The sequence below is a fragment of the Falco naumanni genome, chromosome 14 (assembly GCF_017639655.2).
Source record: "Falco naumanni isolate bFalNau1 chromosome 14, bFalNau1.pat, whole genome shotgun sequence".
In the NCBI taxonomy this organism is placed as follows: Eukaryota; Metazoa; Chordata; class Aves; order Falconiformes; family Falconidae; genus Falco; species Falco naumanni.
In genome coordinates, this window is record NC_054067.1 from 14305249 (window position 1) to 14328261 (window position 23013).

Consider the following 23013-nt stretch of genomic DNA (forward strand, 5'->3'; position numbering starts at 1 on the left):
CCATGCTGGATGATGTCCTCATGGCCTGGCCCCTCTGTCCCCAAGAGGGGACAACAGAAAGCCACCTCCTGTAGCAGTCTGGGGCTCCAGGAAAGTTGCACTGGACTCAGACAGGTTTCCTTTGCAGTTCTGCCTTTCCCCCTGTGCTCGGGGAGCCCTAATCACTCCCTTGGCCCCTTGCATGATGCTGGGGCTTGTATGGGTGTCTTCATCTGGGGGGAACTTGGAGCTGCTTCTGTCAACAATGGCATTTTGACTGCGGGCGGGTTGAAGTGTTGCAGAGCCTGTCCCCAGGTCCTCCTGTGTTTGCTGGAGAGAAAAGAATTTAACTTTGCAGCCGCTGCAGCCACCTGCATCTGCATCCGATGCCTGCAGCCCAAAGGCAGAGCGTAGACGGGTGCAGAGACAAACAGCTTCCTGAGCTGTTAAGCCACTGCTGGGGTGTTTATGGTATTGCTAAGGCAACACAAACTGTCTTGTGACTTCGTGTGCTCCTTTTTCCCCTGGCGTTGCTGTTACGGGCTTGGGCAAGGCGCTTCGCCGTTGCCTGCCTGGGTTGGTGCCCTAGCGAAGCCGAGGAGCGGTTTGCCCGCTCGATTTCGGGGAGTGGCTGCACACTTGGCTTGGCCCCGCATGCGAGTGGTTTCTTGAGTGAAAAACAAGAGTTTTTAAGAGCAGGCAGGAAGGGGTGGGGTTCTGCTTGTGCGCAATTAATTGCTTTAAGATGTTCTGAAGCTGGCTATTCTGGAACTGGATGCTAAATATAAAATTGATACTACATAAATAAATGATGAAATGCCAGTGACATCTGAAAAGCACTTTGGGATGCTCCAGTTAAGAACTTACATAAATAACATGTAGTATTGTCATTGTAATTACTGTTTTCTTTTTTTAGCATGCCTGTGCTTACAGAATGTTTTGAGAAGTCCTATCTGGCAGAAATTCAGCTGTCCCATAGAAACCAGTACCCTTTTGCCAATTTCTACTATTATTTTCAGAGGAGAAATTCAAAGCTGTGCCGTGTTTTCATTTCTCTCAGGCTCTGCGGCAGCTGCTCAGCTGGATGCAGGTGCAGCTCTGCTGATGTAGAGCTACGCTGATCCCTCCCTCTGCTCCTCGTGCAGAAGGGCTGGATTTGAGCCAGGATGTACCTGTGCAGCTAGGGACACGCAGGACTTTAGGTGTTGTGTCTGGGGCCCGGAGATGCCATGGCAGTCTGTACTGAGCTGTCACTGGTGTCTCTCACACAGAAGCACTCGGTGATTCTGAGGAAGGTCAGGGTGCAGGAACAAGGGTATGAAAGCAATCGCAGATGCTTGCCCTAATTCCCTGCCCTGTGCAGGAGCAGTGCTGGGTCACCGCAAGTGTGTGTTTATGCCAGAGATGGGCCATGCCCCCAGCTGCCACTTACCTCCGCTGGTGCTTTTGCTATTGATTTGGCACTTGTTCAGGGCGTGATTTTCAGAGGTGATGTGTGAAGGTGAAGCGCGCGTGGGCTGGAGCGGCAGCACTGCCTGGCAGCCTGGGCCGCTCACGGGGTGGCTGTGAGCTCTGGCTGCTTCGTGGCAGCGCAGCTTCTTTCTGACAGCTGTTTCCTTTGCCCAAGCGATTATGCAAGGATCTCGAGCTTTAAGGAAAAAACAGCGCTGTGGCTGCAGAGCTAAGTTTCAAAGGCTGCTAAGGGCTGCAAGTGTAGAGTACACTTCTGCTTAAGTGTAAGGGAAATAAAGAGCCATATGCTGATTATCCTGACTTCGTGTAATTTCTAAGCCAGTTTGAAAACATTTCAAGACCTGAATTAGTTTTGTTTTCCAGGCCTAATAATGACAGGTAAATATTTGTATGTCTACACTGACATCAGCTTTTGACTGTTTCTTCTTTCTACAAGCTGGTGTCCTGCACTGATGCTACGCCACTCTCGGAGGCAGTGCTGATAACTGCACACTCTTGCTTTGTCACTAGGGAATTGGGCATTACATTGAAAAAGGAGACATACAAGTTGCAAAACAGCCAGAACACAGTTTGCCCTTCGTTTAGGGCTCAGATGAGATTTCGCTGCCAGCCGGGCCTGTCGATGCAGGAGGAGAGAAGAGAGTTGTGGCTCGGTGAGATCCTTTTGCACAGGACTTGGACGGGGTGGAGGGAAGCTCAAGAGAGGGGACAGGCTTTTGCTCTTTACTTTTGGAGGGAAAGTGTGAGTCATTTCCACTGAAAGTGTTTTCTCGCAGGGTGCCAGGACTATGCACCCATTTTCCCCTTTCCCACCGTGTGGCTTTTTATTTGTCTGAAAGCTGCTGTGGGATGCAGCCATCTGCGCTGAACGCAGAGCAGGGGGAGAAGGGGGTGCAGCAGCCTTGTGCTGCCTACACTGTTTCAGAGCTGGAGTGTGGCGCAGAATGGCACGTAACTCCTGTGTGGAGATGGGAGCGTGGGGACTGTCACGCAGACCCTGGACTAGTGAGACCCCTGGAGATGATGTACTTGCAGCTGTACCTCCTGCTGTCCAGCTGCTGGGCTCTCTTTGCCCTGTGTGCCCATTTCTGGGTGAAAAAGAGACAAAGTGAGTCTTGTAGCTTGCTGTGGGGGTGCCGGGTAGTGGGGAAGGGAGAGTCTGCTTGCCTGGACTGCAGCTGGGGAAACAGTTGTTTCCAGGGTATGGGATGAAGGCATCACTTAACAACTCCTCGGGGAGCCCACGCTGCCCAAGGAAGGATGTTTGCTGCTGGTGGCAGAGAAGAGCCCTTGGAGGGCTGGCGTGCCACAGATCTGCTCCCGTGTGTTGATCTGTCCCGTGCAAGCCTGTGTCCTGCTTTCCTCTTTCTGCTGTGGGCCACAGAGCATCCACATGCATCCGTGTGCTGTGTGCATCCATGCAAGGTAGTGCTGCCAGCTTCGCCCTGGATGTGGGTGAGCAGGGAGTGGGGTGCAGGCCAGGCCACCCTGCAGCAGGCAGTGCCCGCTGGGCAGGCTCAGGCCCTGGGAGCATCACGCTGGAGCTGTCAGGAGGGGTCCTGTTCTGGAGGTTGCTCATTCACTGCCCGTGGGAGGGTGCAGTTGGCACCTGATCTCTCCCTGCCAGGCCCCTTCTCCTCATCTCATCCTTCTTCCCTTCCCGGTTGCCCATCGGGGCTCCCTCCTGTCTGCAGCACACACCCTCTCCGCCATCCCCTCTTGGGCTCCCTGTTCCCATTTCTTTCCCCCTCTTGCAGCTACACAGCCCCAGCCTTCACGCAGGACCTGTTTCCCATGGCATCTCCTCTGTACTCACCTGCCTCCACCACAGCCCGTCCCCAGGTGAGCAAACCCTGCATCCCCCATCCCACCTGCCTCTGCACCACCTGGGACTGGTTCCTGACACCCTTTCCCTCCCCTTGCTTCCTCTGCTCCTTCTCCTCAGGAGGTTTTCCTTCCTTGGCATTGCACAAAACGCTCAGTGTTTCTATGTCCATCTTACAGCCCACGTTTCTCCCCTGTCCCAGGTGCAGACATTTCTCCTGTGGTCTCAAGCTCAGTGTTTCTGTGCCTTCAGCATTGCCAGGATTCCTGTCTGGGCATTCCTCTTGTGTTTTTAAACTTCATTCTCTCTGGCCGGTGTAAAAATAGTTTTGGCCTGCTCATACCCAGCTTTATTGACTATTTTTCATCCTTGTGGTTTTACCGTAGCCCACCTCTGCGCATCTTGCCCTGGGCCCTGCTGTTACCTCCAGCTGAGTGCTGGGTTTGCAGCACGCTCACAGGCACGAGCTTCCCATCGCCTGGGGAGAGCTGCTTCGTTGCCTGCCTTCGGGTTTCCTCCCAAAATGTGGCTTTGCTGAGAAGCCCACAAACCTCTTGGCAGCAGCAAGGCTGCATCGTGTTGTGACTGCTGCCATGTGTGCTGACTCACAGTGCCTCCCGGTTTGCCCTTCCTCCCCTCTTTTCTCTTCCCACCTCTTCCCTCTCCCGTGCTTCTGAATGCGGAGTTTTTTAGGGTGCAGAGTTTATTCTGGCTTTGCACAGGGCTATGGTGGTTCCAGGTGCTGGATAGCCAAGCTCAGGGTTTCCCACTTTTCATTGTTCTTTCTTATTCCCAAGTTCCTGGAATGATGAATTATGTGTGAATCTCAGCTTTTTAAAATGAAACTCTGTAGCCTTCCTGCAAGCTTGCGTTAGCGCCTGTAAACGGGACCAGGCGGCAGTGCAGGAACTGGGGGCAGAAAAAAGAGTCATAAATGTACTATTAAGAAATTTTTTTTAAAAAAAAAGAGCTATTGAAGACCACATCATTTGAGAGAGCCTTGACCTGAGATCTTTGAATCCCTGGCTTTGAAAAAGCTTTTCTACGAATAGAAATTCCGTAGTTCCATGTGCCCATACAGTTTGCCAAGTGAGTTTTCTCAGTTCCCAGGCACTGTGTAAATTCTCCCATGTACCGTCATGTACTCCCATGTACTGTCAGGTTTCATGAGCAAAATAAAAACCAGGGAGTTCTCTTCTCTGTCTGAGAGGTATCCTCGTGTTTCCTGACGGCACACTGCGGTGGGAAGTGGTCTCTCTCTGCCCCGGGCTGTTGCCGGCCTCGGAAGTGATGTGACCGTGACTAGTATGTCCAAAGGGTAATTGTACACTTCAGATTTTTTCCCCTCCTTTAGCTTTTAATCAGTTCCCCAGATTGACTTTGCCTCCTGTTTTCTGTGTGTTTCATCTACTTGGCCCTTTGCGATTTGTTTTAAAATCTGGGCTTTGCCAGGCTTTCCGTGTAAGCGTGTTACAGAGCTGCAGCTGATGAGGCAGCAAATAGGTTGTAAAATGCTTGCTAAATTTTGGGGAACAGTTATACAGTCTGACACCACACAGTTATATGTACACGTGGTGCGTGCTATTTCCTGTTGTCTCTTTAGCTGCTTTAAAGAACTGTTGTGGTTTAACCCCGGCCGACAACCCAGCCCCACACAGCCGCTTCCTCACTCCCCCCTCACCCAGAGGGATGGGGAGGAGAATCAGAAAGGAATGTAAAATGCAGGGGTTGAGACAAGAGCGATTTAATAGGTAAAGCAAAAGCTGCGCAGGCAAGCAAAGCAGAACAAGGGATTCATTCACCGCTTCCCATGGGCAGGCGGGAGCTCAGCCATCCCCAGGAGAGCAGGGCTCCATCACACCCAATGGTTACTCGGGAAGACAAACGCCATAATGCCAAGTGTCCCCACCTTCCTCCTCCTTCCTCCAGTTTATATAGTCAGCATGCCGTCGTATGGTATAGAACACCTTTTTGGCCAGTTCAGGTCAGCTGTCCTGGCTGTGTCCCCTCCCAGTTTCCCGTGCCCCTCCAGCCCTCTTGCTGGTAGGACCCAAGAAACCAAAAAGTCCTTGACTTCGTATAAGCATTACCCAGCAACAACCAAACCCACCAGTGTGCTATCAACATTGTTCTCACACCAAATCCAAAACACAGCACTGCACCAGCTACCGAGAAGAAAAATAACTCCATCCCAGCTGAAACCAGGGCAAGAACCATCACTTGTGTGTCTCCAGCTGCTTTGTGAGTGTAGGTGCATGCACTGGGTAGAGCTTCGTTTCTGAGGAAGTGAGAAAACCCCACGTCCCGAGTGCTGTCGAACCCGCAAGTTTTTCAGTGGAAAGCACGGAGGAAGCGTTGCAGGGCCGGCTGCACCGGGCAGGGATGGAGGAGCATGTGTGTGTGTGTGCTGGCCGTCAGTGCCATGAGAGGCGAAGGCTGAGCACGGTGCTGGGGGTTGCTCTGGGCTTGGCTCCCACCGTGCAACGGGAAGCGTGTGCTGGCAGCCGCTGCAAGGGCTCGTGTCAACACGAAGGGACGAGCAAATTGGTGAAAGTGGAGCCAAACCAGCTGGGTTTGCCATTTTCTTCTCTGGAGATTATTTTAAATGAGAGCCAGCCTGAAAGGGCTGAAAATACAAAAGCTTTCTGATAGTTTAAATCCTTAAATAAAACATTTTTCATTCACTTTTTGTACATTCACATCACTTGGATTATACCTATTGTAATTCTGGGAGCAAAGGATCTCAGGAAAACATTAATCATGTAATAAAAACATTGACATGTTTGTATGGTATACAAAAGCAGAATGCTAGAAGACAGGTGGCTACTGTTTTTCACGCAATTAAACTTTAAAATAGAAATGTCCTTTCCTATACTCCCATACATGGATACCTCCAGCTGTCATTGTGAACCTTTGTTTATAAAGCAAATATAAGGAATTGTATAGTTTTGGAAATGTATAGAGGAAGGTGACAATGTGATCTGACTTCTTAAGATTCCCCCATCTTAATTAATGGGTAATTCTTTTGCTAAACCTTTCCTTCAAGCTCTGGTGGGTTCTGTCCAGTGGGGGTTTGTGCTGGGGCTGGCAGCGGGTGCAGGACAGGCAGGGCACTGAGGATGGGGACCTTGACTTGGGTTTTTCCATGTGCGGGGCTCTTTGTGCTTGTGCTTGGCCAAAGGCAGAGCCCTGCGTTGGTGTTCGTGGGCATGTTTCTGTTGAAGTAATTTCATTGAATTTCCTGTTAAAATGCCAGCCAAGTCGCTTGTTGGTGCAAAGTGGATACTGTAATAGATAGGCTGTTGTTTCGCCTGTGCTGTCGTCCACGCGGAGCCTCCTGACCCAGCCTGGATGGGGGTTTGAGCATGGCAGATGACCCCCCCTGTGCTCTGCCTGGCCCCCTGTGCAGGGGAGCAGGTCTTGGGGCAGCAGCAAGACCCAGAGCACAGCGTGTGGGTTTGGGAACAGCCTGGCATGGGGGGCTTCACCCAGTGGCTTTTTAAAGAGAGGTGGGTGGGCTTATCTGGGAGGGTACGCTGCTCCCCTGTTAGCTTCGTGTAAAATCATGATTATGTTTTTCCCCTATGAGGTGTTTCACACAGGTCTTGATTTTTATCCTGATGCAGTGGGCTTGGGCTGGGATCTGCGGCTGGCTGTGCTTGGGGTGCTGCAACAGCAGCGTGGGCAGGTTGGGGTGAGCTGCCCTCTCCCGCAGCCCCTGAGGTCAGAGGAACCCGAGGAGCATCTCGGTGCACCCGCCTGCCTGCCCTGGGTAAATAGCTGCCCCGCGTATGCCAAAGAACGGGGTGGCTTTGACAGCAGTGCATGTTTTTTCCTGCAGAAACGGGTCGATTTTGTTGCTGGACTGGCAGCATTTCTTCGTACTTCAATATTGGCTTTCCCTGTGGAGGAATTTGTGGTTTCTAATACTCTAATTACTTTAGCGTAATAGTTTTTCCTCTGCTTTCATAATGACTTTGGTGGGTGCCATCTGCTGTTGTGATAGCACTGGGCAGCGTGAGGCCGAGCCCCGGGTGCGAGGAGGTGTGTGCTTTTAGCAAGCTCTTCAGGAAAACTAAGACTTTGAAATCTGATTTTCAGGGCTTAAAGCTTTATGTCTCACCCTTTGGGATACAGAGTGAAAAATATTTGTGCTGGATTCTTCCTTACCCTGCAGGTCTGTTTGCAGGGGCATGAGCGTGCCTGGCCCCGCGGGGCAGCCAGCACCGTTTGGGATGGATGGAGGAGCCTGTGTCTCCTCAGTGGTGGGCAGGAGACAGGTCACATCCTTTTGTGAGCCGCTGTTTTGCTTGCAAACAGCTTAACCTGCATCTTTTGGCTTCGCTTTAGAGACGTTGCTGTGGTTCCTGTCGTTGCCTGTGACTGGCTGCGTTGTGCTGGGTGCCAGCACGGCCAGCGTATGCCATGCTGCAGGTGACGCAGGGCAGCTGTGTGCTGAGGCAGGGAAATCACAGAGTGATTGGGTGAGGAGAGCTCTAGGGACTGCATTTCTAACAGCCCCAGAGGAGAAATGCCCGTCTGTGGGTGCTGCAAAGCCCACCGGGGTGACAGCTCCCGGCAGCCTTGCAGGTGTACGTCCCTCACCTCCTGGAGCTCCCCGGGCCATCAGTGCGTGTCTCAGGGCTCGGCATGGGCTTGTGGAATTACAGATCCCAGCACCAGCCTGCACAACACGGTCCGTTCGGTATCGCTGACTCCACAAGAGTGGAAGGGCTGTGGTGAGTTATTTTCAGGAGCTTTTTCACAGCCGTAGTGGGCAGTGCTGTATGGGTTTTGAAACCTCTCACGTGAGGGTGTGGGGTCCTTTTCAGTCCTTACCCTTTAATTGTCACCGGATCCCATGGGGGTGACTGCCAGGACTTTTATCTTGCTGGTCGTTGGAGGTGTCAAAGCTGGAAAAGAAACGTTATCGAAACCCCAACTTTTGAAAAGAACAACTTTAGAAACACAGAGTTCCAGGACAATGTTGCAAAATAAAAAAAGGACTAAAACCACTGTGTAATTGGAAGGCCTGAGTTCTGTGTACCCAAGGCTAGTATTTAATGCTATAGCAATATAAAACGTTTTTAGAGGGAATTTAATTTACTGTTACAGCTGCTGGTAGGGTGAGGTGAGACAGGGAGCTGGTGTAAGCAGCACTCAGGCTCATGGCACTGCTTTAACCAGCTTACACTGCTGAGTTTTGCTGGGATTGCTGCAGTGATTACAGCGAGAAGTGTCAATCGGGTAGATCGGCAGTGAGCCGTGCGCCTGGTCTGTAGGGTCCTGCCCGGTCTGCTGGGGCGGACGAATTTTGGGGATGCGTGGCCCCAGACCTGCAAATGGGAGAGCAGCTCATGAATATCCTGTTAATTCACGTTAATTTGCAAAGCCTAGCAAATTTTCAGAAGCACGTAGTGTTATCCTGAAATAAGACCGCTGTTTCAGACGATTAATGAAATTCAATTAAGCATTTAAAGAGCGTGAGACTAACTGAGGGAAAATTACGTTCTTTTTCTCTGTCTACCTGCTGGGTTTTCGGGACTTCTATTTTTCAGATGGGCTCGCTCTTTTTTGATGGGATTCCCGTGCAGCTTAGGTCCTGGGTGCAGGAGCAAGAGGCGCTGTGCGTGCAGCGGGGCTGGCAGCGTTCGCCACACCGTGCCCCGGATCCCCACAGCCGGGGGAGCGGGCAGAGCCCCTGTACGCTCTGGCACCCGGGGGGGCTCTCTGCCCAGTCCCCTTGGCTTTCCCACCGGTGGGCTTGGTAGGCTTCTCCCATGACGGCTGCAGCGCTTCTGCTGGTGCTGAGGCTTGCGAGGTTCCTTTCAGGACTGTGCAAACAGTGAAGCAAAGTTTCCAGAGAGCGATTAAGAGGGGAACTGTTTCAGATAGCTGAGCTAATCCATGCTGGATTCCTGCAGCATGGAAAAGAGACGTTATGAATGCAAAACTGTCTGGGGCAAGAGGTATATTTTCTGAAGCCAAGAGTTAGAGCTTCTCTGTGGATAGCCAGAAGCGCGGCACAAGTGGGTGCTCAGCAAAAGGCTGTGCAGAAATAGCTCTGCCTGGAGGCTTGCACGGGACCCAGGTGTTGCTTACATGAGTAAAACAGGCTGTAACTGCACACGGGTCAGAGATGCTGGAATGTCGTTCTGCTGCTGGGAAGCAGTTCTGGGAAATCCAGCGTGAGAGGTAGCCGCCTTGCATTTCCGAAGTGCTGTGGGGAAAAGCTTTCATCTCAGTTTTGCTTTCTGAACGTATTAAAAGCTCACCAGTCGTGCACCTGGGACCGAGGAATGGCCTCTGCTTGGTGGGGCTGGTCCTCTGAGAGAAGCCAAAGGCAGCCTGGGCGAGACAGCTGCCTTCACTGCTCCAGCCCAACAGACCGCCCAGGTTTGCTACAGAGTATGGCAAAAAAGGAGAAAAACCTTTTTCTACAATTCTTTGACTGTTTTTTGCAGATGCTAGTGTATGAGAAGATACCACCATACAAAGATCTTCTGCAACGTTTCAGAAAAAAATGAAAACAAGATTAAAGTGTGACCACCCCCAAACAGCTCCTGCCTGGGGGCGTTACCCCCTTACGTGACAACTGCCTCCCCAAAGTCCCAGCATCAGCTCCACTTCGATGCAGGAGATGCTCCATTGCCATTAAAGCAAGACCCTGGCTCACATTTGCTGCAAAGGGCTTGAAGACGTTAATTAATGCATCCCAGAGGCTCAGGAGCCAAAGGCATAGGACAAACCCTTGGGCTCTGGCTGGTTTTGAAGGAGCAGTCTTGATTTTTTGGCTTATCTCCCGTGTCACAGGCAGTAGTGAGCTGTTTGGGCGCTTGGTGATGCAGCTGTTTACCCAGAGGTGCCGAGCTTTTGGTCCTTGTTTTGGACTCATTTTCTTGGGCTGCAGGTTTTGCTGTCTACAGCAAGAGACCTTGTACGGGTCTCATCTTTAACTCAGGGCTATGTGAACAGTTCACCGCCGCAAAACCATTCAGCAGGGAGGAAAAGTGTGCTGCTGGTGGGGAAGCATCTGACATTCCTGTTTTGAGAGTGGAGAGCCCAAACACACCGTCCTGCAAGGGTGTGTACTCCAGGGGCACGTACCATCCTGGCATCACACGGCTGCTGCAGGGTGTCCCTGGATGTCCATGGCATGGCCAGGCATCAAGGTTTTGGGTCAAGATTCAAAACAAGCCAAAGCTGATGTATCAGAATTTGCTTCTCATTTTATTGTGACCATTCATATACAGAATTATGTGTTTGCTTTTAGTGTGAAGGTTAATTTTCACAGTTGCAGTGCTAACTCTTTTCTGGGCTTGTAACACAGACAAAAGTAGTGCAATAACAAATGTAATGGCGTTCTCCTAACAGTTTTAAATTGTGACTCCAAGGATTTTGGGTAAGTTCCTCTTGCTTCCCAGAAATGGAGCTGAGAGCAAAGCTAGTCCCCAGATTTTTCCAGCCTTCAGCTGTGGCTGAGGTGTGATTTATGGAGAGGGCTTTCCTGCCTTTCCAGAGGGATGCTGCTCTTCCTTCCACAGGGCGAGAGCCTTGCTCTGGAAGCTGTAGCGGCTGGCCTGCTCTCCTCTCGCCAGGGGCAAGTTTCCAGAGAGAGAGCTTCTCTCATCAGCTCCTCGAGCAAAACCGACTTCGAGCTGAGCAGCGCCAGCGTAGGAGACCGTATTTCTTCTGAGCTGCACGGATGAGCTGCTCAAACATAAATACGCTGAAGCTTGCAGCTGTTAAAGCTGTGGGCTGTCCAGGAAGATTTCTTGCTCCATTAAGAAATTAGAGACTCTGCTCAGATGGGAGCAGCTCGGTGCTTTGTTTCTTCCCCTAGCTTATTACCAGGCACAAATAACTTAACCCTTTTGTTACCTCTGTCTGTGAAACATGCACACTGGTGGCTACCTGCATCACACGAGAATCAGATTGCTGAATTAATGAGTAGTCCATTGGTAACGCAGTTTGAAGTTGTCAGGCTACATTAAGCACAAGATGTTAGTTAATTGTTAGTTTATATATTATATATATGTAAATTCTTCATCTTCTATTTTTCCTGCAGGAAAAAACAAAAGTGGTTGAACCCTTGGACTATGAGAACGTGATCCTTCAACGCAGAGTTCAGATCTACAGTGATCCCCTCCGGGACCTGCTGATATTTCCGATCGAAGATGTATCTGTGAGTTTGCACTGGCTGGTTCTCATGTTTGAGGCTCATTCATCTCCGGTCCTGCTTACCTTGGAAAACTTCCACCGTTAACCTCATGTTCATTTTGGCTGCATTACTGACACGCGAAACCAAAAGGACCCACTGACGATTTGAGCCCACCACGTTTAAAGCAAGTATCAAGCCCTGAAGACCCAGTTTGCACTGAAAACATGTTCTCCTCTTTCCTGCAGATCTCAGTCATTGGTCGACAGAGAAGGACTGTCCAGTCAACAGTGCCAGAAGATGCTCTAAAGAAAGCTCAGAGTCTCTTTGTCAAAGAGGTAGGGGCAAAAGTCTGCGCAACGCCTGCCCTTAGCACTTTGTCCCTTAGGCAGGACGCTCTGCCGTAGCTCCCAGTCTGTGAGGTGGCCGATCACTTAGCTTTTCCTGCTGGGAAGCACCGGTCACAGGCAGGCTGGCTGCAAGAGATCATTCTCGTGTGTGTCTCTTGCTCAGTGCTTCTTTCCAGCGGGTTTTGTGTGCAGATAAGGCGTGTGGCTTTGCACCACCTGCCTGAGCTGCAGTGTGTACATCAGGGTCCTGAGTGCCACGAGTTTGTTAGGACCATTCCCTCCAGGTGCAGTGGAACTACATGCCAAGCGGTGGTCAATGTCAAGTTAGAGGCATTACATTTCTGAGGGCAGAAAATTGGCGCTTTCTGGAAAACAGTCCCCTCCCAAATTGCTACTCCTTTTTTCAAAGCCCTGGGTTGATGTAAATACAAAATCAGTAGCCGTGTGGCAGGCCAGATGCTGTGTGATTTTGTTTCTGTGCTGCAAAGATTCCGTATGAAATTCGGTACTGCAGCATAAAACAAGTGCAGCAGCCTTGTTCAGACCCTTTCCACTTGTGCTTGCCTCACCCAGCAGTCTGTATAACCTTTCAGAGCTGTGCAGGGTTTTGTTTTGCTTGGTGTAGCTTTCAAAGAGCTGTATTGTTTTCCTTTCAGTGCATTAAAACCTACAGCTCTGACTGGCACGTGGTAAACTACAAGTATGAGGAATACTCAGGAGACTTTCGGATGTTGCCATGGTAAGTGTCATGCTCCCTTGGAATACTAATGCATGGTCACAGGGCTGGGGTTTGGTCAGGCTTAGCAGAAATTGTCTGCCCTTCGTCCTGATGCCTGTCCCACAAGCAGCCTCCCCTCCGCAGGCATGGCGCTGTGAAGGTTGGAGAGCCAGGGGTTCGTGGTATCACACCGTTGTCGCTCAGCTCTGTCTCGGAGCTGCTGGCAGCACTGTCAGCGTGAGTCATTGCTCCACATGCTATCCACCAGCGTGCAAGCAGCCCCCTCCACCTGGGATGAGGACGGACTACAGTCTGGACTCGTGGCAGGATAAATAATGCTGGCCGTGTCTGCTCATCCTGAATTGGGAGCCTCGTTGTCCCACTGGGCTGATGCTCTCTGGGTGCTAGGCATGGTGTTCCCATGCTGAGCAGATCCTCTTTGTGCCCCCTGTCACTGAGAAATTGTTTGACAACTTCAGTCTGGTGGTGTAGTATCACTGGTCATGCTGGCAGTGCTGGGGAGTGACGTACTTTGAAATGCTGGGCTTTGCCAGTGATTCCAGCCCCAAAGCTAACTGGGTTTTTCAGACAGGCGTATACATCTCGGATTTCTGGTGGATTGTTATTTTCTCAGTGATGGCGCCGGCTCTGCTCTTGCATGCCTGGACCGCTGTTCAGGCTGCTCGTGTGCTGGCAGCTTGTTAAATGCTTTTTGTTGTTAATTGGCTGAAATGGGTCTGTTCTGAGGATCTCGCAGGGATGTAAAGCAGCAGTGGGGCAACACTGTTGATCAAATCATATTAAAATCTGTGAACAACCTTGCAGTCTGATCTGGCTTCTTTTTTAGCAAGATGGAATATGAGCTGACCTGCTGCATCTGTGTTGCATAGATGCAAGTCAGCAAAATCACAGAATGACAGAGTGGTCGGGGTGGGAAGGGACCCCTGGAGACCATCTAGTCCAACCCCTGGGCATGGCCAAAGCAGGGTCACCTGGGGCAGGTTGCACAGAGTCACGTCCAGGTGGGTTTTGAATGTCCCCAGAGAAGGAGCCTGCACAGCCTCTCTGGGCAGCCTGTCCCAGGGATCTGCCACCCTCGTGGTAAAGAAGTTCTTCCTCATCTTCAGAAGGAACTTCTTGTGCTGCAGTTTGTGCCTGTTGCCCCTTGTCCTGTCGCTGGGCACCACTGACAGGAGCCTGGCCCCGTCCTCCTGGCCCTGGCCCTGAAGATACTTGCAGACACGATGGGATCCCCCCTCAGCCGCCTCCTCTCCAGGCTGGACAGACCCAGCTCTCCCAGCCCTCCCCCATCAGGGAGATGCTCCAGTCCCCCCATCATCTTCATAGCCCCGCGCTGGCCCCTCCCAGCAGCTCCCTGTCTCTTTTGAGCTGGGGAGCCCAGCACTGGACCCAGCACCCCAGATGTGCCTCACCAGGACAGAGCAGAGGGCAGGGTCACCTCCCTCGACCTGCTGGCCATGCTCCTCCCGATGCCCCCCAGGGTCCCGCTGGCCTTCTTGGCCACCCGGGCACACTGCCAGCCCATGGGCAACTTGCTGCCCACCAGAGCTCCCAGCTCCACAGAGCTGCCTCCCAGCAGGTCAACCCCAGCCTGTACTGGTGCGTGGGGCTGTCCCCGCCAGGGGCAGGACCCTGCACTGGCCTTTGTGGAACTTCAGGAGGTTCCTCCCTGCCCAACCCTCCAGCCTGCCCAGGTCTCGCTGAATGGCAGCGCAGCCTCTGGGGCATCAGCCGCTCCTCCCAGCTCCGTACCGCCAGCAAACCTGCCCAGGGCACACTGCAGAATCAGACAGCTAATAAGAGGAAAGCTAATTACATACTGCTTGTGCTTAATTTCCATGAGATGCATTCAGAAGTTAGCTTTCTCTGGCAGTAAGGGGCTGTAGGTCTCTTGAAATCTGTCTTCTGCAGGAGGACAGTTTTGCTGTGCTCTGTAGTCCACAGTTTGGCTATTGCTTCTGGATCCAGCTGCTGGCTCGGACAACCCTCATGTCCCAGTCATTAAAAATGAAAATGTGTTGTGATTTCAGCAAATCCTTTAGGCCAGACAAGATTCCAAGCCATGTGTTTGAAATTGATGAAGACTTTGAAAAGGATGAGGTAAGGAGATTATTTCTTTTTACATGTTTCACGCTAAGATCTGTTAAAAAGCAAATTTCACAAAGCACAGTCAGAATTCGGTTCCCAGGAAGGGTTTTCTGGCTTCGTACTGTGAAGATGGGACTACAACTGAGACAGTGATTTATTTTCAAGTATGACAAGATAATCACTTGGAGCCAAGGGTCTCCTAAATTATCTGGAATATTAGCCAGAATATTTCTCATGGCTTTTTCCCTTGAAAAGTAAAGGGGGGGGGGGGGGAAGGGAAGCCAAACAATTACTAAATAAAATTCTTCATGTCCAGAATTAAAAGTGAGCAATTTGGTTTTCAACTACACTGCAGTATTGGGGTCCTTCTCTTAAGTTTTGTGCTCCACCACATAACCTGCAATTCCTCATCAGCTGCTTGACCCGCTGTGTTCCCGGCATGTCGGACCTGTTCTGTATATACTCTGCAAATGTTCAGAGGCGTCTGCTCGCTCTGGAAGTTGGCGTGTTTGTGCTCAGCTGGTTGCAAGGAAGATGTGCAGCCCTGGAGCTCTTCCATGGGGGTGTGCTGGGGGCTCTGGCAGTTGGGACATCTCAGACCGGGTGGTCATTTTGGATGGTGCAGGTGCCATGTTCCCCTCTGCACATCATGGTTGCTACAAAAGGGAGGGGTAGCGTTTTTCTGTCTCAAGTACCACATGAAGCTTAATTCACGCCCATGACATTAAGAAGTTTTAGATCACATCTGGAAGAGTTTAGCCCAGCTGTTCAGAACCCGCATGGCACCGAGGTGCTGCTGCTGGGGAGCTTACAGAGGAGAAGGGGAGTTTCTTGCAGAGCTGAAAATTTGAAGGGGCTGTTTCATGCACGTTTCTCACAGTTACTGTGTGTGTCCCAGCACGTCTCAGGTCTGGACTGGGATGGCCTCTTTGTAAGTGGAAATGTATTGTCAAGTTTGGCCTTAATTTGTTTTGGCTGCGTTGTTGGTTTGCATTACATCGTTGACTTGAGGTGTTACCTCTTTAATAATATCTAATTTGGGCTGGAGACAGAGCTGCGCGGTCTGTTATCAACATGCTTCTGAAAAAGCAAAAGGACAAAAATATGCTATACCAAAATTTGGTGGAGAACTTTTTTCTTCTGGTCAGTGTCCCAGATACTCAAACAATTGACGTTACTGAGGTTGGTTGTGGAAGAGTATTCCATGTGCTTTGGCAGATATTTTGGCATTTGTATCTTTTGGTGTGGCCCTATCTAAAGGATTCTGTTACAGTTTCCCGACAGCATTCGCATTAGAATTAGGTAATGGAAATTCAAGTAAAAGAAATCTCTTGATGAAAAAAAGGAGAAATCATGGGTTGTTTTACCCAGGGAAATAAAGCGTCAGAAAATCTACTTTGTCGTTGTAAGTTTGACAAGAAAGGGGTGAAAACGGATGCAGGAGATGATATAAAACAGTCCCTTCATAGCTCATCGGCAGACAGTCCAGGTCCACCTCTGCTGCTGAGTCACTGGAAGTCCCAGGGTGAATTTTTTTCATCAGTCTGGGATCTCGTTTCCCTCCTTCCCCAGCGGAGGTCACAGTGGGTATGGGTGGAGAGCCGTTCCCCCTTTCTGGCAGCCTGGGCCAGGAGCAGAGGTGGAAGTCCCAGCTGGTATGCCAAGAACAGCCTGGTTGGGTCACTTGAAACTGTTTGTTTTGATAAATGTGAAACCAGTTACATTTCAGCTCTTGGGCTTTGGTGGGTTTTGCCTGAATTTAAAATGGAGAGTTGATTTATCAAAAGGAAATGACAGAATAAGTCTGGAGTTCTGCATTTTGCAACTTCCTAAACAGACCGTTTTGAAACTTTCCTTCTTCACCAGGTTTTTGAAATACTGCAGAAGAACCAGTATGTATTTCCTCATTGCAAAATTGCTGCACAGCTCTATCAGTGCAGATGTAAGCTTTCTTTTTTAAAACTGACCCAAACTAGCCTGTTTTGCCTCTTTTTTAGAAAGAGACAACCCTCAACATTTTTGTGATGACGCTGAATGTGTAGCTGTACATCTTACACGTGCATTCCACATGTTGCTCTATTGCTGTAGTTGAACCAGTATTGCTTTCCAGAGTGGACATATTCTTTGTGTCCAAGGGGAATTTTTTGTAGGAGGCAGTTCACCTGACCTCCTCTTTTTCTGATCTTTTGCTCTTTCAGGATTCCTCGTCCCTGTGCTCCCAGAAAGGCGGTGTGATAAAGCAAGGCTGGCTGCACAAAGCCAATGTAAATAGCACAATCACTGTCACCATGAAGGTGAGTTGGGTCCAGCGTTACGTTAGTCGTGAGCGAGGCCCGAGGTGGAGCTCAGACCACGTCTGCAAAGCCAGCATGAGTGCGACGGGTGGGGTTGGGGTTGGATGGGTGTCTGTCCTGCTTGTAGAGCATCCCAAAGTGGACTGGAAAACCCAGTCTGGCAACAACCTTTGACCCTTCCTTCCCCAAAATATAAGACCAGTGCACCTCAAATCTGAAAGCTGAACAAAAAGGCGAAGCGTGTTCAAGTGAGTCAAGGCTGTTTTCTGAGTGAGCAGCTGAGGCCTGGGAGGGGAAGGGAATTTAAATCACTGAAACAGCTGCCCTGCAAAGAAAACTTACTGAATTGATAGTTTCCTTGCTGGTAGGAAATAATATACGGGGACCAGCTTTAAATTGAAATGGCCAGTTTTTGCTTTAAAAGCAGGGGTGATATCGCTGAGAAGATGGAGCATTACTGACCTCGAAGCAACAGCTGCACTGTCCTCTGTTCTCCACTCTGTGTAATCCGGTGTGACATTGCTTGGATTTTGCAGTGGAGGTTTTTAATAGTTCGACCACAGGTTTTTTTTGTGTGGCAATGAGCCTGTCTGTTGTTCCGCCGTGCAGCTGCCTTGTTACAGCATAGAGGGAATATCAGGGTGTTACGTTCAGCTGTGCAGCTGGAGGATGGCCGCAGTGGGGCTGCTTCATAAGGGTATTGGTAGATCTCAAAAACTTCAGTTGTTCTAAAGCTCGATTCAAGGATTTACACTTCCATGAGAAGTGGAGCAGGACCGCTTATAGGGCTAATTTTAATGTGAGTTTTAAAATGAGCTTGAAGGCAACAGAACAGGATTTTCTGATCCTCTGCTTTTCCGAGCAGCAAGGTTGAAGCCATTTCTGCTCCTGGAACTTCTGGAGGAGGTGTCGTACATGCTCAAAGCAATCGGGTCCCTTCTTGAATGCACCTCTCAGTGCCCAGCACCACAGACCCACCTTTCAGAGATGATAACCCAAAATACACTGGCTTCAGTTCAACGGATAGGATCCACAGAGTCTCTTGTGAAACTTGGACATCGAAGTACCGAAAATCAGTAGCCATTTTCTGAGCTGGTCCCGGTCACTTCTGTGTCTTACAAAACGCCTCCTAAAGCATATGTGAGAAATCTGAGGACTTTTGAACTTCTTCAGCATTATCACCACTTTAGGAGGCTGCTGTGCTATCACAGAAGCAGAAACATTCATCTTTTGAGTGCTGGTTCTTCCACTGCCGTGACGTGCTGCAGTGTTGGTACCATGGTGTTGCTAAGCATGTGCAGTGTGTATTTTGTGGAGAACTAGCCCACGAGCAAACTGTAATTAAGCTACAGCTGCCAATTTTAAAGTAGCCTTTCCTTTGCAGAGAGCTCCCCTGGTCTGGCCCAGCCCTCCAGCTGGCTGGTTTGCAGCATGCTGCATTACAAGCATGGCATCAAGATTTTCTCTCTTTCTTTCTTTCTTTCTTTCATCTCTGCCCAAATGGACTTCCCCAGTTCCTGACCATCCCTCTGCAACTGCGATGTTCACCAACAGCATCTGTAGCCTGATCAGAGGGGACCATTCCCTCTGCTTCTAGGTTTATAGTATTCATTTCAAATGAGCGTGGTCTTCTGACAATTATTTCTGACAGCAGTGCTTACAAGAGGGGGAAGATCATAGGAATAGTGTTTACTGCTTGCTTCTGCATTTCCTTTTGAACAGAATTCAGAAGATGCAAATGGTTTAGCATGAAATCCAATACCCATGAGGGATATCAACCCTGTAATATCTAGAGAGAGATCTATCATGGGTTTCTGTAACATCCGCTGCCAAAAGTTTCTGAGATTGATTCAGTGAAGTGCTAAATCAGTGTTTAAGCTGGCTAACGCTTAGCATACATAGCTTTCCATGTATTTTTATGCTTTATTGAACTAAAGGTTTAGTTAAATCTTGTAAAATTTAAAGGTGAAAAACGTTGGAGCATCTCCACAGCTATCTAGTCATCTAAATGATGCCAGAGGTTACTTTTCAGAGGGCTTAGGTTACCGTTCAGAGCGCAATGCTCCCTTCCAGTTCTTTGCAAGCGAGTGGTTTTATTAAACATGTGCTGGTGTCAGTAATGATGGGAGCAGGAAATTACTAGTAGTCTCCCATCTGGGATGAAAAATTATGTGTTTATTCGTAGATCTTCCAGTTATGCAAAACAGTGGAAATACTCACAGTGCAGCTTGCCCTGGCTTCCTTCGTGGTTCTCCTAACACAGATACCCAGCAACTGTGACATGCACCCTGCTCCTTACAGACCTGACAGCGTATGCTGCTACCGTAATTGCTACCAGAATGTTCTCCTGAATTACAGTCCGCTGCCTTTTGGCTGACAAACGTCAAGGAAGATGTTCTGAGATACTGGAGAGTTGGGGGTTTTGTTGTTGGTGGTTTTTTGTTTGTTTTTTTTTTCTTCATAAAAATCAATAGCTCAAACATAGGAACACTTCTCCCGAACTTGCTGCTTTCGGAGGTGAGAACTGAACACTAAGCCCAAACCAGTTAATTAAAATAATTTTCTATTAAAAAAAATACAAAACCAAGCAGTTGAATGGATTACTGTGTCTGTTGGCTTGCATTTGAGCGCTAGGAATTTCCACATGTCTGTTCCAAAGTCTTCAGGGGAGTTGCTTTGTAATTCTAACTGAGGTCTTTATCAAAAAGGCTCTGGAAATACTGCTCTAGGATGGGGTGAATCTTCAAGCAACGTGCTGATCTGAGTTTACCACGCAGAATTACTTTGTAAAGATGAGTTAAGCTGGAGCCAGCTGAGAGACGAGCTGGAAGCCCTGGGGCTTTGCTTTAGATAGGCAAACTTATAATAAGAAGAAGGAAATTAAAATTAAAGATGACGACGAAATCTCTATAAAACAAATCATACTCAAAGGGGTGAATCTGCAACACTCTGGGGTCATCAGTGTTTCTTGTTACGGTATTTTCTCAATAGCAGGAAGGCAGATACCAAAACGGTGGCTGTGGTTTGTGATTGTGTACAACAGAGTGAATACTTGCATGAGCAAGGCTTTGTACTTTTGCAGGTATTCAAGAGGAGGTATTTTTACTTGTCACAACTCACGGACGGCTCCTATATTCTGAATTCCTACAAAGATGAGAAAATTTCGAAAGAATCCAAAGGCTGTATTTTCTTGGATGCTTGCAACGATGTTGTTCAGGTAGGTGTGCTTTCCGCGTGGCTGTACATGGGCATTGCTAGCTCCAAGACAGACGTGCTCTCCAGCTCTGTGTCAGCAAGGGGTGAAGGCGTGGATATACAAATTAACCCAGAGCTGGTTTGCTCTGTCAGCTAATCTGATTAAAAGGCACTCAAGGCATTTCATAAGGGTGCCATATGTTTGGCCAGGAAGACAGCAAGTGGAAGAACTGCTGTCGGATGAAAACGGAAGCATTTCATCGTTACCTCATCTGCTGTCACCCTGCTCTGTCCATCTTCACCTGGTTATCACAGGTCAGGTGCCTTACTGAGGGCTGAAGCCAGTAAGTAGTTGGTGTGATTCAGTCTTGGGCAGCTTCACCCTCTATTTGCTGCTCGCACCAGCTTCTTGTTTATGAAGTTACATCCCAGTAAGGCCGCGCAAGCATGCAGCCCTTTGGGACTTACGAACTGCAGAGGGCTTGTAGGGTTTCAGGAGCCAGTATTTGTACAGGGCTTAAAACCTGGGCTTGCTTTGTAATGCTGAGAGTGAAATGCAGCAGTGGATTGCTGCTGTGCTTTCTGCCATTGCTATTTCTGCAGAAGCTTCAAGCACTGAGCGTGGTGGAGCAGCTGAAATTACTCTGGTGGTTTGCTTCAGCACGGATGAGTCAGAGCTGTGCGTTTCCGTTTATCTTTCTGAACACAGTAAGAGCAGTAGCGCACACGCCTCAGTGATGTACAGAATGCACTTCCCGAGCTGCATCAGATTTGCCTCGGCTTCTGGTTGGAAAATGCTGTTTAAAGGCCAGTGTATCTCAGAAAAGTTGTGTTGAACCACTTGCTTTTAAGATAGATGCCTGTAAGCATCCTGGAGTGCAACGTTACTTACTGTGTCAGACAAACCCAGTTCCTGGCTTCTCTGGGTAAATATTAAGGGTCTGACAACATAAGAAGGAGCTTGCTTCTGCTCCTCAGTGCGCTGTCTGTCATCCAGTCTGGCTTTCTGCCACTTTGAGAGTTGCTGGCAGCCATGGATCTGCGTACTGCTTGATCGCTGCCTTGAAGCCCTTCATGATTACCTCAGGAAGGGTGCTGTGTAAAGGGGGGGTTCTTTGCACCGTAGTTCACAATATTTCAGTTCAGGATGCTTTCACAGAGAGGAGCCTTACAGCAGATACTGTGCTGAGTCATTGAGGAAAACGTAATACAAATATTTCTCTTTCTTGTTCATTTAGTGTCCTAAGATGCGCCGTTACGCATTTGAACTGAAGACCATAGACAAGTACAGCCACTATCTCGCAGCTGAAACTGAGCAGGAGATGGAAGAATGGCTGGTAACTCTAAGAAAGATCATTCAGAGCAATGCTGAGAGTTTGGTGCAAGAGAAGAAAGATACCGTGGAATCTGTGCAAGGTCAGTTTATAGATACCTGCCTTCACCCTTCTCCAGCATGATGCAAGCAGCGTGCCTGGAGAAGTGTATATTTTTCTTCCTGTATTAATAGCGAAAATTGTGGCTGACACATGATATCATGCAAAAGGGCTTAGTATAATGTGGATGATAGCCCGAGGAATAGAAGGGGAGGGAAACATGACCCTTCCTCTGGATGGGAAATCCATGGCGAAGTTTCAAGACTCCTGGAAAACTGGCTCTGTGCTGAAGTTCTGTTTTGGAAAGACCAGGCAGGCTGTAATAGTATATACTCTGCTACTAGTAATGTATGGAAAAATCTTACTCCTGAGGAATGGAAAAGTCTTCATAAACTGTTTCTGTGCTATTGTAAGCAAATATTGCAGGATGCTTTCTGGCAGAGAGGTGCTCCTGCAGTTGGTTTGAACATCTGGTTTTTGTGTCCTTGCAGATGATGAGTCAAGCACGCAGGGGAAATCAGAGAACATCCTGGAGAGCCTGGAGAGAAGCATGCATCCAGAGCTGATGAAGGTATCCTGTTTGCAGAGGTTGCCCTCCTAGCCCATAGCTAGTTCTCTCCACCGTGTCTATAAAAGGGATTTTCCATTTTCTGTGTCTGCAGCTCTGGGGGAGCTGGGCAGGCGCCAGTGCTGATGGGGTCTCTGTCATCTCACCTGCCTGTCCCATGGATGGGGCTGTGCGGTTCGGGGCTGCACGCTCCTCACCTGCCTGTGCGGGGCCCTTAAGGAAGAGCCAGACTTGGAGTGAATGAAGGGTTGTTGTGGTCAGCACCACTCATCCCTGCTCAGCAGGGGTCCCATCCTGGCCGTGAGGGCGGGGGGGCAGTTAGGTGGCAGCCACCTTCTATTTATGATCCAGAGCGTGGCTGCCTGCTACTGTCTGCTCTCCCATGCGGCAGAGCCGCGTGGCTTTACTGTCGTTGCACCGTTCTGGGGGCTACAGCTGAGAAGCCTTGCATCGTCTCGCATATCACAAAGGGAACCTGAAAAACACGTGTTTTGTTTTGCTTACATTCTTTCCAAATAACAAGTGTTTGCCTCTGTGTGGCCAGACGGTAATATCAATGCCTTCCTTTCTTCTAGTATGGAAGAGAAACAGATCAGCTGAACAAACTGAGCAGAAATGATGGAAGACAAAACCTCTTTTCTTTCGACCCAGAAGTCCAGGTAAACATCACCCGTGTTTGCAAATGTGAGGTTTTGTTCTGTGCCGTGTCTCCCCCATTCCCTTGCATGGCCACGCTGTTTGCCTGCAGAGGCAACGTGGTTTGCAGGACAGAAATGCAGCCCACATCCCTGCCAGCGAGAGCTGGACAAGACGCCAATACTCTGGTGATCGCTCAAACAGAAGGAAAGACTCGCAGCAGCCCCACACACCTCCTCCCTCCAGCTTTGCTGGCTTCTGTGATGCATCTTGATGTGGCTGGATTATCACCTGGGCCTCTGGGAGCTTCTTAGGGTTGCAGAAGTGGAGAAGTG

The 23013-nt window shown here is 49.5% G+C and overlaps 1 protein-coding gene across 4 annotated transcripts in view; it reads left to right on the forward strand.

Annotated features, from left to right (window-relative positions):
* Positions 1–23013, forward strand: part of DOCK11 (dedicator of cytokinesis 11) — an 82062-nt gene that overhangs the window by 7353 nt on the left and 51696 nt on the right. For all 4 annotated transcript variants that reach the window (XR_005830890.1, XM_040614113.1, XM_040614115.1 and 1 more), the window contains exons 2-10: positions 11346–11462; positions 11684–11773; positions 12442–12524; positions 14555–14624; positions 16811–16906; positions 19989–20123; positions 21340–21517; positions 21966–22045; positions 22618–22701. Coding sequence is in view for 3 of the 4 variants with exons in the window: in XM_040614113.1 (XP_040470047.1) it covers positions 11346–11462; positions 11684–11773; positions 12442–12524; positions 14555–14624; positions 16811–16906; positions 19989–20123; positions 21340–21517; positions 21966–22045; positions 22618–22701 (933 nt within the window). In the remaining variant the exon portion in view is untranslated. The remainder of the gene's footprint in view (positions 1–11345; positions 11463–11683; positions 11774–12441; positions 12525–14554; positions 14625–16810; positions 16907–19988; positions 20124–21339; positions 21518–21965; positions 22046–22617; positions 22702–23013) is intronic.